The following is a 14,461-nucleotide window of genomic DNA, read 5'->3' as shown; positions in this document are numbered from 1 at the left end:
ATATAACTAAGTTATATAACTAAGATTATAACTAAGTTTAAATTGCCAGTGTTCTATTGTTTAAATTAAAAAAATGTTTCATTAACTCAGAGAGAATTGTTCCAATGTTCTGCTTCTAATGAACACCCATCAGCACCTCCAAATACACAGAAATAAGGACAAGAACTATAGAAAAGAGATTTTTGTGGCACCAGACAATTCTACTCTAAGTCAGATTGCTTTAAAGTAAACTTAGCCTTCATTAGCAGACCAACTTATTCAGGCTCCAAAAGATGGAGAGCCTCCTTTTCTCCTCTCCTTCCCTCTCTCTCTCCCTCCCTCCCTCTTCCTGTCTCTTCCTGTCTCTTTCTCTCTCTCTCCCTCTCTCTTCATCCCTCTCTCTTCTCTTTCCCTCTCTCTCTTGCTCTTTCTCTCTTTCATACACATACACACACACACAAGAAGCACATGAGTTTGCCCTTCCTAGACTGGTCAGAGATGTGTTACCTACAGCCTACCTCTGAGATGATTCTTATTAATGGAATGAAGTGCTGACTTCATCATTCTGAGGATCTGATCAATATATCAGACCTTGAACACATATACCCAGTAGACACTGGATGCTGGTAACAATCACTGGTGCCATTTAGAGAGGATGTCCTAAGGGTAGGGTTTACTTTCACAGGTACTTCTTCACCTGGCTCAAATTACCTTTACCAGGCCCCAGTTTCCACATGCATACCATGAAATAGTTGCACTAGATGATCTCTAAGTTTCCTTTCAACTCTAAATCCTATGATCCCAACATTTAAGGTCATAACCATATTGTTGGTTTATCGATTTTCTTAAATCTTATACTGGGAAAGGGGCTAGGCAGAGCCAAAAAGCTTTAAGTACTGCAAAGATGAATGAGCAAGATCCTCTATAAATCCATTTGGGGGAATGGTTGGGTTTTTTTTGCTGTCACTCAAGACTTGCTTCCAAGGACTTTCTTGAAGCTAGCTCTCCCTCCTTTCTATTTTTCCATTCTGAAAAATATGATAACACCAGTAGATCAATAGTGTCTATTTGTTGTTGTTGTTTCATTTATGTCTGATTCCCAGTCTGCTTCGCTAAACCATATATCCTGCCTTTATGCTTGGGAACATTAATTTAAACATCTTATGTGCATTCATCCTTTGTTGCCGAAGAAGACCATGCCATCAGAGAAATAATGACATGACTTGCACTTGACTTTGTATTGAGTGAGGGAGGGCAACTTAAACATCACCTTCTTCTCAAATATTTTTCCCTCCTAATTAACCACCCCTCCCAAGTGAGATCAGAGGAACACCCAAATTGGATTAAAAGGTTGTTGGTTGGATTAAGAGGTTGTTGTTCAGTCATTTTTCAGTAGTGTTTGACTCTGTGATCCCATTTGGGATTTTCTTGGCAAAGATACTGGAGTGGTCTGCATTTTCTTCCCCATCTCATTTAACAGATGAGAAAACTGAGGCTAATTGGGTTAAATGACTTGTTCAGGGTGTTTGAAGTCAGATTTGAACTCAGGAAGATGAGTATTCCTGACTCCAGGACCAGCGATCACTGTTCCACATAACTTTCCTGATAATTGTTTAACTAATTACTAATAGACCTGCCATAATAATTTGATTTCACTTGCTGATCTAAATTCAGCCAAGTTCAAATATAACACTGGGGAAGAAAGGCTAAGTCAAGGGAGTGGGTTCTGCAAGGCTTTTCTTATTGTCAAAACAGCCCATATAAACAGGAGCTTTGCCAGAGCTGGCCAAAGGCTACATCCTCTAATCCAGCTACTAGATACTTGCCAGAGTTCAACTTCACTGTGGGTTGGGTAGATACTGTTGCTACCTAGGAAACCAGGAACATTTACCATGAAATACAATGTATCATTTCTTTGTTGGTGTCTCAATCCACCAACTATAACGTCCAAAAGGATAGGAACCATGTCTCATTTAAACTTCCTGTGTGTGTCCCCCACCAGCACCCAGCATTGTTCTCTACCCACAGTAGGTATTGAACACATGCGTATTATACTGGGCTGTACTATAATTATTTATAGCCATTGTGTCTCCACTCTACATCTTTGGCTGTGTCCGGCTTCAAACTCCAAGAATCAAGACACCCCTCCCAGGATACACTCATCACCTCTAAACTCACCACCATCCTTGACTGACACCACCTCCCTGGACCTCATCTCCCCTCTTGTTGGAGGACTGGAGGGCGCAATACTAGATTCCTGCCAATGTCTTTCTGACTCACTTCACATTTCCTGCACTGCCTAGTATCAACACTAACAAGATGCCTCTCCCAGGATAAGCTCATCATTTTAAACTCACTACCATGACAGCTCAAGCCTTGACACCACTTCCCTTAGCCTTCCTGCCATTCTGATTGGAGGGCTGGAAGGTACAATACCAAATTCCTTTCAATGCTTTCCTTTTTAGAGGGAAGAAACTGGACTTAGCTCATTGCACTCTGCATCTGTTGCTCTGTCTGATTTCAACTCCACAGAGCAAGATCCCCCCACGCTGGGTACCCCCTGGTTTCCCCACCCTGTTTCCTGCCTCCCTTTGCATGCTGTCCTCCCTGTAAACCCCCTCCATTCAACTGTAACCTCCTTGAGGGCAAAGACTGTCTTTTTTATTAATTATATTCCTGGTGCTTAGCATAGTTCCTAGCACCATAGTAGGTACTGAATAATGTTTATTTTACTGGAGTCCTAAAAACATTGGAACAAGACAGTTGAGAATAAGATCTCAGAACCACTCATGTGCATTATATTTGCCCAATTATAGACAATGTAAAAGAAAAGCTATTCTCTAGTTTTGTAAAAATTAAAATAAATTTTACATCACCCATGTTCACAAGTCCACTGCTCAAACCCCGGCCCCCAAACCCAGCTACTAATACCCAAGACTCCTCAATGCTGCCCTGTTTGCTAGACCAGTTCTCTCTTCCAGATTCACCTTATTTCCCAAAACAGGCTATAAAGGAAGCACAATACTACAGAATGGTTTAAACAAGAGTCAGATCATTTTACCCTCCATTTTACCCTACCCTGGGCAACAAGAGAGAACCAAGTCCTAGAATTCTGGCTTAAATTTGCATTTGCTTTCTCCTCCTGGGAATACATAGCTAGTAGAGATCTGGTAGGAGATTCTCCAAGACCATCAATTACTTATCTTCATTATAAGAGGATATTATCTCCTGGGGTGGGCAGCATTGAGCACTGTACATGGAGTCAAAAGACTCATCTTCCTGAGTTCAAATCCAGCCTCAGACACTGACTAGTTATGTGACCTGGCAAATCACTTAACCTTGTTTTCCTCAGTTTCCTCATCTGTAAAAATGAACTAGAGAAGGAAATGGCAAACCATTCCAGTATTTTTGCCATGAAAACCCCAAAAGGGTTCATGAAAAGTTGGACATGGCTGAAAACCCCTGAGTAACAACAAAAACCTTTCTGGGAGCTCCCTATATTAATAAGATCACAGGTGAGGGCTTTATATACAAATCCATTTGTCTGCTGGCCAAGAGTAGCTTAACTAAGCTGAAAGCAATAAAGTCACCAAAGAACTGACCACCAGGGGACTATTTTTAGCCAAAGCTGCTCCCTAAACCCATCTACTAAGACAAGAGGGCTTTCATCTGGTGTTAGTGAGAGGATCTACATATATTGATATAATTACTAACTCCTGATGTAAATATCATGACCAGTAATATCAGAGCTGACAGGAAATAGGACTTGCTGTCTCGGGGTGCCCAGCAAGGACTGGATACATCACAGTATTTTAGGTAATAGAAAGGATGGCATCCTCAATAGTATCAGAAGTCACAACCTAAAAAGACTATTGACTCCAGCGAACTGGGTAGAAATACTATCATTTGGGAAAAACCCTTAAAACCCCCAAATAATATTCTTCCCCTTTAAACTGCCCCCAAAGGCAGCAGCAGTCACTTGGTATACCTTCTCACACTTTGCATAAGGTTGTCACACTTTACAAAATATTACACTATTTGTTCCCAAAACATAAACCCTAGGAAGGAAATAACGTTAACTTGGCTAAGACAATGACTAGGCACTGTTCTCTTCAGTTCTGAAGTGGCCTTTATTTCAACAGTCTGCTGTCAGAGGGGTGATGAAGAAAGCCAGAAGACAGGAACAGGAGTAACCATGAAAAGGCAGGGGGAGATCCAGAAATTGCTAAGATTAGTTAACATGTGGCCAGCATTTGAACAAAAGTTGTCATACATCCAAGTGTCATACAGCAAAACAAAACCTTAAATATTTTCCAGAGAGACATAGAATGAAAAATTAATCTTTTATCTTCATATCTTCATTTTAGGTTCAACTTTATACAGAGCAGTACATAATAGTCAAATACACAGGTCCCAAACTTTTAGAAGATACCTAACACAGTATTGCTGTAGAAAGTGACCAAGCAACTGATTAAGTATATAACAAATTCAAAAAATAATCAGACTCCCTATCTACTTTGTATGCAAGGACAAACGTTCTTGAGTTGAAAAGGTTGCTTGAGTTTCATTTGTGGATGAGGTGTGACAGGACAAAGCTGTCACTTCCTTCAATTAGTTCAGTAAGGCAAGAGAGATAATCTGGGATTTCAGGAACTCATTGGATGCTGAAAGAATGCCCATTGTTGGGATGTGAAGGAAGCTGTTGTGGGTGTAAAGCACAGTATAGGAGAAGACACAGAAAACATAGTATCTAAAGATAATAGCTGAGATTGATACAGTTCTTAATGGTTTGCAAATTACTTCAGTCCTTAAAATAACTCTGCAAGGTTAGGTACAATTGTTTTATGGATGAAGAAACAAAGGTTCAGAGAAGTTAAGTGACTTCCCACAGTCACACAGCTAGTAAGGATCAGAGATATGACTCACATACTCTACCGCCTCCATATCCAGTTCTCTTTCTCTTAAACTACACTGCCTCAAGAAGCAATGGAATGACCAAATGAAGGGTGAAATGGAATAAATGGATGAAGCAAAGAAAACAGGCAAGATAGGAGAAGTAAAGATGTCTACGATATGTTAGCAGAGATGTCTGAAATAGAAAGTGGAACAGGCAATGAAGAGACAGGTTCAATAACGTAAGGGAAAGGGGTTTTTTTGGTTTGTTTTTAAATTTTAAAAATGTGGAAGAGAGAGTTAAAAGTTAAGATAAAATATATGAGGAAAATCCAAGATAGTTATTTCTTTTCTTCCCCCACCCTGCCCCAGGCATTTGGGATTAGGTGACTTGGCCAGGGTCATACAGCTAGAAAGGGTCAAGTGTCTGAAGCCTGATTTGAACTCAGATCCTCCTAACTCCAGGGCCAGTGCTCTATCCACTATATCAACTAACTGCCCTGATATTAAGTTATTTCTACAACCAAGAGTGATCCATTCAGAAGTCTTTCAAGCCCCTTCCAATTTTTAAAAGACAGTGATAGTTTTCTTCCCCAGCATGGCATTAGAATGACAACAACACTGAAAACTTGATGAGTTCACTGATATCATTACATACAGTGTTCTCTTTTTTTTTTTATTTAACTTTTAACATTTATTTTCACACAATTTTGGGTTACAAATTTTCTCCCCTTTTATCCCCTCCCCCCCCCAGACCCAAGCTTTCTGATTGCCCCTGTGACCTATCTGCTCTCTCCTCTATCCTCCCTCCCTGCCCTTGTCTCCGTCTTCTCTTTTGTCCTGTAGGGCCGGATAGCTTTCTTGACCCCTTAACCACACAGTGTTCTCTTAACCACCAGTAAGTAAAGTATGAATGAAGCTGCAAATTTCAAAAACTGGTTAAGAGCCTCAGAATAGACATCATCTTCTAAAGAGAGGGGGACAAAAGTTTGCCTTTTCCTAACTAAATGGAGCATTCATAGGCTGGACTGAAAGCTTTAGGTTCATGGGACTAATCATGGGAAGAGGAGGGAAATAAGCATTTATATAGTACTTACTATGCACCAGACACCATGCTCAGTTACAAATATTACGTCATTTGTTCCTCACAAAAACCCTGTGAAATACATGTTATTATTACCTCCATTTTACAATTGAGGTAACTGAGGTAGGCAGAGTTAAGTGATTTGCCCAGGGTCATACAACTAGAAAATATCTGGAGTCAGATTTGAACATGGGTAAATTGGAAGTTTCATACCTGAGTGAAGGGAGACTTGAGGCACGGGAACAAGACAGCTAGTCCTTGGTGAGGTGTGAGATGGAGGAATATGTCCTGAAGTCCCCAATTCCACAAGTTTGCTTTGGTTTATCAACTGTAAGGATAGGAAATTGAAAACAGAATGAGAGATAGATGGATGGATAGATAGATGATTAGATAGATAGATAGATAGATAGATAGATAGATAGATAGACAGATAAACAGAAGAGACTATAACCCACAATCTGTAGTTCTGTAGAACTTGGAGAAAAATTACAAAAAAAGCTATCAAAGAATACATAGTTATTTAGGATATCATAACTAGGATAGTTCTTTAGAGCTAGAAGGGATCCCAGGGATGGAAGCCCAGGAAGATGAAGGGAACTGTATCACATAGAACACTCAGTGTTGTTTTAACATTGCTGTTTTTATTAAACCCAAAGACACCATAATAAAGTAATGCTTTACTGTGGCTATAACTGAGTAAACTAGCCTTTGAGAAGAGGCCAGGCAATTAATAAAAACCTCAATATACTCTGAATTTCAGAAGTGTAAATTCGTGTTCAAATAACATTTTGTTTCCTCAGGAAATACAAACTGTTAATGAGCATTTCAGAAGGAAAAACAAGAAATTCAATTTTCTCATTCACTGTATCAGTCTGGACTAAGGTGAGAACAGCAGGAATTTGCGTAGGACTCCTGAAACAAAGCTTGTTTGAACGCACAGGTTCCTATTAGATAAAGTTATACTTAATTTATTCCTGTTCAGGGCATACAGATAACTCAGGTTGCCAATAAGAGAATTTGGAACACAGACAATGTGCATTGATCTTGAACAAAAGTTAATTGATGTTCTGGGTAGAAAGAGACATTGAGTGTTTTGTACAGTAAATTTGTTGAAATTTTATGGCCGCCCTTTAAGTTTTGAGAAGTGGAAATCAGCTGGGTGGAGGTGTTCTCTTCATCACCTTCATGCATGGTATGTTCCTAGTGTGGTAATGGACTACAACTAGCAACGAAAAAAATTGTGTTTTTGTAGTTCCTTTCTCAGCTTCAAGTTCCTCATCTGAAGAATGAGGATGACAATCTCTTCCTTATGAATCTACCTCACAGGGTGGCTGTGAGGAAAGCATTTTGAAAATTTTAAGTTATTTTTCACACCTGGTACAACTTTCTCCAGAATATTTTCAGTAGCATTTTTATATTTATGAGATGCAAATACTTAAAAAAACTACGTTGATGTCTTTTGTTCTGCTATGACCTTCATCTCAAAAATGACCACTTCCCTACACAATAAGCCACTCCTTTTTTCCTACAGACATGGGGGAACAAAGCAGTTCAGCAAACCATGCAACCTGTCAACTGTATTTGATGTTACGTGTAAATTCTGTATCCAGAATCTCACTTCTGCAAAGAAGGAAGGGAAATGAATTTTCTTGAGTCTTGAGGATAGGTTGGAAGCTCTTTTCATCTAACTTAGTTACAAAAAAAAGAAGTTAACCGTCAAAATACAGACCACTACCTTAGAGAGGCTAGGCTTAGCAGGGAGGGAAGGGGCAGCGCTTTAGGACTATAAGGACATCAAGGTCCTCTAGCATTATTTCCCTTTCTACCCTTATTACTTTCTCTTATCTCTAACCAATACAATGTGATGAAGAATATACCAGAAACCTATCAAGATGCCTTCCAAATTACAAAAAAAAAAAAAAAAAGGCACTAAATTTCTTAGCTCATTAGTGGCAATGACAAAGAGGTGGAGGGAAGTGAGAGCAAAAACTCTAAATGAGAAAAACAAACCCTAAAAATCTTAATATTATAGGCAGACTTTTTAAATAGGATTTTACTCTGATCAAAAAAAAACTTGTTTTACTTGAGCATCATAGAAGAAGGACATCCTGAATTAAATAATTATTTGTTACTAAAGTTTCATGAGTTTTCTTTATAAGAGCAGGGTTCGTAATGCAAAGCTGTCCTATTAGTAAAATAATGTTCCTTTCTGAAGTCTGAGTACAACAGATGGGGAGGAGAGAAAAATGCAACCTGTTAAGCACATATTCCAAACATTTCTTCTAACTGCCTACAAGAATTTCATAAGATCAAGCCTGGCATAACCTTAGATGAAAATGACAGTGTAACTCAAACAAGCTGAGAGTCAAATTATATATTTGCTGGGATGGGACAGGGAACTATCCCTATCAACCAGAAAATTTTAAAAAATGGGAATTTCCTCTATACCAGTTAGATTTAGAAGATGATTTATAAATGAAGAGAAGAGAAAGAAAAAAAATGCTTTACATACACTTGGAGGTCTCACTTGGTTTGTGACTTGACTGTAGGTTGCTAGTGGTAATGACTGAAGAGAAGACATACTGGGAAAGTCTTGATTTTTCCCCTCTTTACCACCTGAAAGCAATTAGATAGAATATGATACCAGTGGGTGATTTTCAAGTCAAGTCAACAAGCATTTATTAAGCTCTTACTATGTGCCAGGCATTTTGCTAAATGCTGAGAATGCAAAGAGGGGAGAGACAGTCAGGAGATCACAGTCTAAAAAGAGAGACAGCATGGGAACAACCATAAACAAACAAAAGATCTATGGAATAAATTGGGAAGACTCCCAAAGGAGGGCAACAGCATTGTTTTGAACTTTTCTTGCCATCATTTTCTGAAATCTAAATTTCATCTCTCTTAACAAGATTGGAGCTAAGAGTAAAATATTATTTAAAATAAGCATATTTATATTATCCTTTCAAAATCATTAATAAATAGTCAAGCACATCATTGACAGAACTGATTCTGTCTGTTCATTTTTACAATTTTCCCTTTTTCCCATCTGAAATATTCTTTTTGAAAAGATATTATTCTAAAGAGACACTAACTCACAAAACATCAATTTCAAGTTTCATTGAGTAGAGCTAGCAATAGTAAATAGTCCAGTTATAAAAGCACTTGGGTATTAATTCAGAAACATTTAATATCTGAAAGTTACTTATGCTTATAGCTTCTATTTATTATAGCATTATGAGTTTTGCAATGAACTCTATGTATATTCTCATTTCAGCATCACAATGGCTCTTTGAGATTGATATTCTTATTCCCTTTTTACAGATGAGGAAACTGAGGCTCAGCAAGGTTAAGTGACTTGCCACACAGCAAGTGTCAGAGGTGGGATTCAAACCCAGTACTGTCCATTATTCCACTCGCCCCAAGGAGGAATCAAATAGAACATAGAAGCTCAAATGATAGAGGTCAGAGATTCAAAGAAAGACACCACAACTCAGAAAAACCTGGGTATTATTTCCCTACCCCTTGATTGATATCCGTCCATTATCTTTGGGGAAATATCTTTCATTAAAATGGGAAACCATTCTTCAGGAAGCTTATACAAGTGCTGGAGAGAAAAGGTCGATGCTCTTAATACTAATCTGGCAGGGAGGTAGGTAGTGAGGCTCACATTGCTATATAATGCCAGTTAAATTATTCTATATATTATTATCCTACAGTTCCTAGACCTCTAGTCTAGTGATAGCTTCATTCCTTGAGCCTTCTACTGCACTCCTGCTGAGGTCAATGTCTATACTGTAACACATGAGTGTGTTAGTAAATGTTTAGGCTCTCTGGAAAAACAAAAATGTATGCACATTCTTTCAAGTTTAATCTGCATTATTAATTCTAGACAGTCATCAAACAATTGAGCCCTGATTTGTAGCAATTGCCAATTTCTGAGGTGTGAATACTCACAGTGGAAATTCATCCACCAGTTCTTATAAGCTAGTTAGAGCTAGCTCCAGCATATACCTGTCATTAATTACCCTTTCACAGTATGTCTTCCTGGAAGTAGTACAAGCATCACTACCATCCTCCTCATTTTAGATGAAAAAACTGAAAGCTCAGAGAGATTTGGTGATTAGCTACAAAGCACCCCAGCTTAGAATCAAACATAGATCTTCTGTCTGCAAGTTCAGGAAATCTTTTTCCTACACCCTGTGCCTCTTTAAAAACCCTTAAATGATTTCCAGATAAAAACAGTCATTACAAATAAACCACATAAGCTCACTAGCTGTTAAGTATAAAGTGAGAATTTTTTATGGGGTTTGCCTTCTGAAATTCAGTGTAAGTCACATGTGATAAAATGAAACTTTCCTATGTTGTAGGTATAGAATCTATTTCAGATCCATAAGAGCTTGCTCACCCATCCATATTGCTGCTACCTGTCTATGGCATATAACACTACCTCAGATGGGTAAGAAAGTTTTGTCCCCACATAATAGGATGTGCTTTTTAAAAAATTTTACTTTCCAACCATCCTTTCTCACAAAAAATAATCTAAAGGAAATTCTTCATTCTTCTATGCTCTGTCTCTGATGTTCCTTCCCCTACAACTATTTACACTATGAGAAAATGAGAACTCCAACCTATTTTGGAAGGCCAATGAGGAAGCAAATAGGTATATTACTAAATAAAACAAAATACCTCTCCACCTCTCAGGACTCATCACAACTGTATTGAACAACCCCAATGGGTGCATGGAATTAATCAAATAGAAATAAACCAAAAGAAAACAATCTCTGAGTCAGGAAGGTAACATTCTAAGATTTATGCAGGTACAATATATACAAGTGGGATTCATTAACATAAGACTGGATATGTGATGCTTCTTGAGCAGATAGCCACCACAAGCAGTGCCACCCTTGTATTACGGGGTCAGGATACTGATGGGGTGGGTGGGACATGGGGAATACTACCAGACCAATTCACTATCATTGTGAGCAATGAAACAGTGGTTTAGACCTAGGACAGCAGGGGTTAACTCATTCCTCCCCAGTTCTACCAATACCCTGGCCCACATCACACCCTCAATACCCTAAGAGCATTGGACCTTCTGTTAACTTACAAAAACGATCACCAGTTCCTGCACGCAGGAAAATGATTCATAAGAAAATAAAATGGCAGTTTGTATATTTCGAAAACAGCTGACCCTGAGTGAGTGTTAAACATTTTAGTAGGAGGTTGAAGGACTCTTCTCTGAATTTCTTATAAAAGAAGCTAAATTATCTTTTACCTGGAATGTATTATATTTGATCCTGCCAGTCTGGGGGGGGGGGGGGGAGAAGAGAGAGCAACAGTTGGAAAAGGGGAAGAGAGAACAGATTAGAGAGGAATGTTTCACATTTAATTAAATTTTATATTTTTTTTACTTTATATATCTATTATTTTATTTATAACACCACCATTCAAGTAGGAACAATATTCCTGTCCCCATCTGAGAGTTTTTGGGGGAAAAGATTTTTATCAACATTGAACAGATGAAGAAAGAGGCCAAGTTTCTTTAACTTTCAGTCTCTGGATTCTCAGATCAGGTATTTGCCTTTACCCCTTGTAAGGTCCCTCCCAACTCTGAAATTTTGTGAATGTTTCTGTTATAATGACAACAGTGCAAAACACTGTACAACTTTTTTTTTTCTTTTAGGGGTCCTAAATCCTTACAGGTTAAGTAACCAGTAGGTTTGATTCCCCATCCTCTCTGGTGACATACTCAACTAATCCCTCAACTTATCCAGAAGCTGTCATACAATTTTGAAAGGAGAATAAGCCCAAGTCAGGTAGTCTTAGAGGGAAAAGTTTGATTTGACCTAGGGATCTCTCCTGGCAGCCACATTGGAGTGAAAAAGAGAGAGGGAGGAAATTCCAAATAAAATGTAATACTTCTGGGCTGCTTCACTACAAACCCTGGTCAGGATCTTCTTTCCTGCAATGCAACCAGCCCAGACATATCCATTTGTTATACATCTGGGCTGAAGAAATAACCACGGGAATCCACTCCACTAGTAGCTGCTATGTTACAGGACAACTTTTTTTGCTGTCTTGGGGGATTTCTACACCACGTGACGCTTCCCCATTCACATGCTTCACTTTTTCAATATGTTTTTGAGTTTAGGAGAAAGGAGAGAAATGCAGAGATGGAAAGAGAGGGAACCTAGAACTGCACACATAGTACGCTGTCGATAGTTGCTGAAATAAATGTCCTTTGCCTTGAAGAATATATATATATATATGCATATATATATATACGTATATATGTATATATACGTATATATATATTTTCGTTCCAATGCACCATTCCAACCCAGGAGCGCTGTCCACACATAATTTGCCTAGATATCTGTTTTCCCAGATCCTCATGGCAGCTCTGCTGCTTTGTGACCTGGGACAAGTCACGAGCCCTAGAAGGAAGACCCTGGTCTCCAGTCCGTGAAACGAGAGGATTGGCTCAGATAACCTCTAGTCTTGTCCAACTCCACGAACTCGTGATCTTGTGGAGCCTGTCGCTTATTTCTCACTCACGGTTAAATAACTGATCCTTTTGACACCTACCCTGGGGCTGCCGCCTCTGCTCTCACTCACCCTCACCCACCCTCCTCCTCTGAAAAAGCCCCTCGGTGCCCACCTCTGCCTCCGCACATCCTCTAAAAAACTCTCTACTCCTCCCAGGCTGTTCCCAGGACAGACCTTGGGGACTACGGTCCTACCTGGCAGAGGTGAACCCCGCTCCTAGCGCCGGGTCCTAGGGGCCGGGAAAGGTCAAGGAGAAGAACTCTGCTGCAGGGAAAGGCAGAAGCAGAGAGCCGCGACAGAGGGAAGCGGAGAGGGCGGAGCTGAGGCGATCTTCTCCCCAGCAGCGGCGGAACTCATAGCCTCGGGGCACCCACTGACCCCCCACGTTTGCCACTTTTACTGCGCGGAACAAACTTCTCTGCCAGGTTCCTGTTCCATCACGATCCCGTCTAGAGAATAGGGTGCAACTCCAGGTTCCTCTGAGCTCGGGGTAGAGCTACCTAACGGTGCTGGGTGTGTCCAGGTAAGGGGCGGTGCTGCAGGTCAGGGACAGCCCCCTCTACTAGATTACGCTAAAGTGTAACAGCCACCTAAATTAATCTCCACTTCCTACACTTAATATCTCAGTGAGATGAGGGAAGCCCCTTAGCATCCTTTGAGCCTCTGTTTCCTGACCTATAAAATTATCTATAACAATTGCAATATACTATAACAATATACTTACCTACAACAACTGCACTAGCTGAAGGACTTGTACGTAAAGTGTTTTAAAATACGTTTAAAATACACGTTTTATCCACTGAAAGAAGAGTAACCCTTAATAGCTGATTGGAGACAGTTATTTTTTGCTCTACCATTTGCTCTACCCCACTTTAACAGCGAAATCGGGATTCAGGCTGACCAGACATGAATTCTGTCCTTTAAGACCTTCTTTATCTCCATAGCTTTTCCCTCTCTGAATATTCAGTACTTAATGAGCACATTAATGATAGCATGGATCATGGATCTGAGTAGTAAAAAGGCTTTTAGGATTTAGAAGTACTTCATATAAATGATGGGGAAGTCTCCTCTGAGCCTCCTTTCTCTTCTTTAAAATTCGGGAGTTTTACCTCTTAAAGGTAAATTCAGCTGTAGAGCTAGGATTACTCTATAATTCTGAGCATTCCTCTATTTACACCTATCCCTAGTGGAATGGTAAACTCCTTTGATGGCAGACACTAGGTCATTTATTTTCACTCATTCATTCATTCATGTATTCATTCAACAGGAACTTAATAAGCATCTGCACCAAGGAAGAGAAAGACAAAAAGGAAAACATTTTCTGCCCTCAAGGAGCTAACATTCTATGTCCTATTTAAACTATATATATATATATATATATTTAAAGCACTGTCATGGCAGAGTGGACAGATTCACAGAGTCTATGAGTTAGGATGACTTGAATTAAAGTTCTGCCTCTCACATATTGGCCATGGGACCCAGTACATGCCATTGAAATGATCTCAGACAACTCTAAGACTATGAGTTGCAAGGCATTTGCTGATCTACACTGAAAGATGAAATTCATCCCAGATCTCAACCCAACAGAACATTCTTTAGTTCAGTGCTTAATAACAGTGACTGGTATCTAAGTGCTTAATAAATGCTTGTGGATTGACTGAATAAATTATCCCAGTTAGTCCTCCACCACAGCCTGGTGAAGAAGGTTGAGCAAGCATTATAATTCCTGTTTTACAGATCAGGAAACTGAGGTTCAGTTATAAAGTGATTGGTCCCAGGATCACACCATGTAACTATGTAGATTTGAAGTCCAAGTCAACTACCTATATATAACTCCTATGCTTTTACCACACACACACACACACACACACACACACACACACACACACACACTCTCCAAATTGAATAGAACTTTAATGACCTCCTAGTTCAAAACCTATCTGAATAGTTTACTTC

General features: G+C 39.4%; 1 protein-coding gene across 1 annotated transcript in view; it reads right to left on the bottom strand.

The window, feature by feature from the left end:
• RUBCNL (rubicon like autophagy enhancer) overlaps positions 1-12,997 on the bottom strand; it is a 40,575-nt gene extending 27,578 nt beyond the window's left edge. The window contains exons 1-3 of the mRNA XM_072610580.1: positions 12,700-12,997; positions 8,469-8,572; positions 6,170-6,284 (exon numbers count right to left, since the gene is read on the bottom strand). Coding sequence (XP_072466681.1) covers positions 6,170-6,284; positions 8,469-8,537 — 184 coding nt within the window. The 5' untranslated portion in view covers positions 8,538-8,572; positions 12,700-12,997. The remainder of the gene's footprint in view (positions 1-6,169; positions 6,285-8,468; positions 8,573-12,699) is intronic.
• Between the last annotated feature and the right edge of the window lie 1,464 nt (positions 12,998-14,461).

The sequence above is a fragment of the Notamacropus eugenii genome, chromosome 5 (genome assembly GCF_028372415.1).
Source record: "Notamacropus eugenii isolate mMacEug1 chromosome 5, mMacEug1.pri_v2, whole genome shotgun sequence".
In the NCBI taxonomy this organism is placed as follows: domain Eukaryota; kingdom Metazoa; phylum Chordata; class Mammalia; order Diprotodontia; family Macropodidae; genus Notamacropus; species Notamacropus eugenii.
This window is presented reverse-complemented; position numbering and strand designations above follow the sequence as displayed.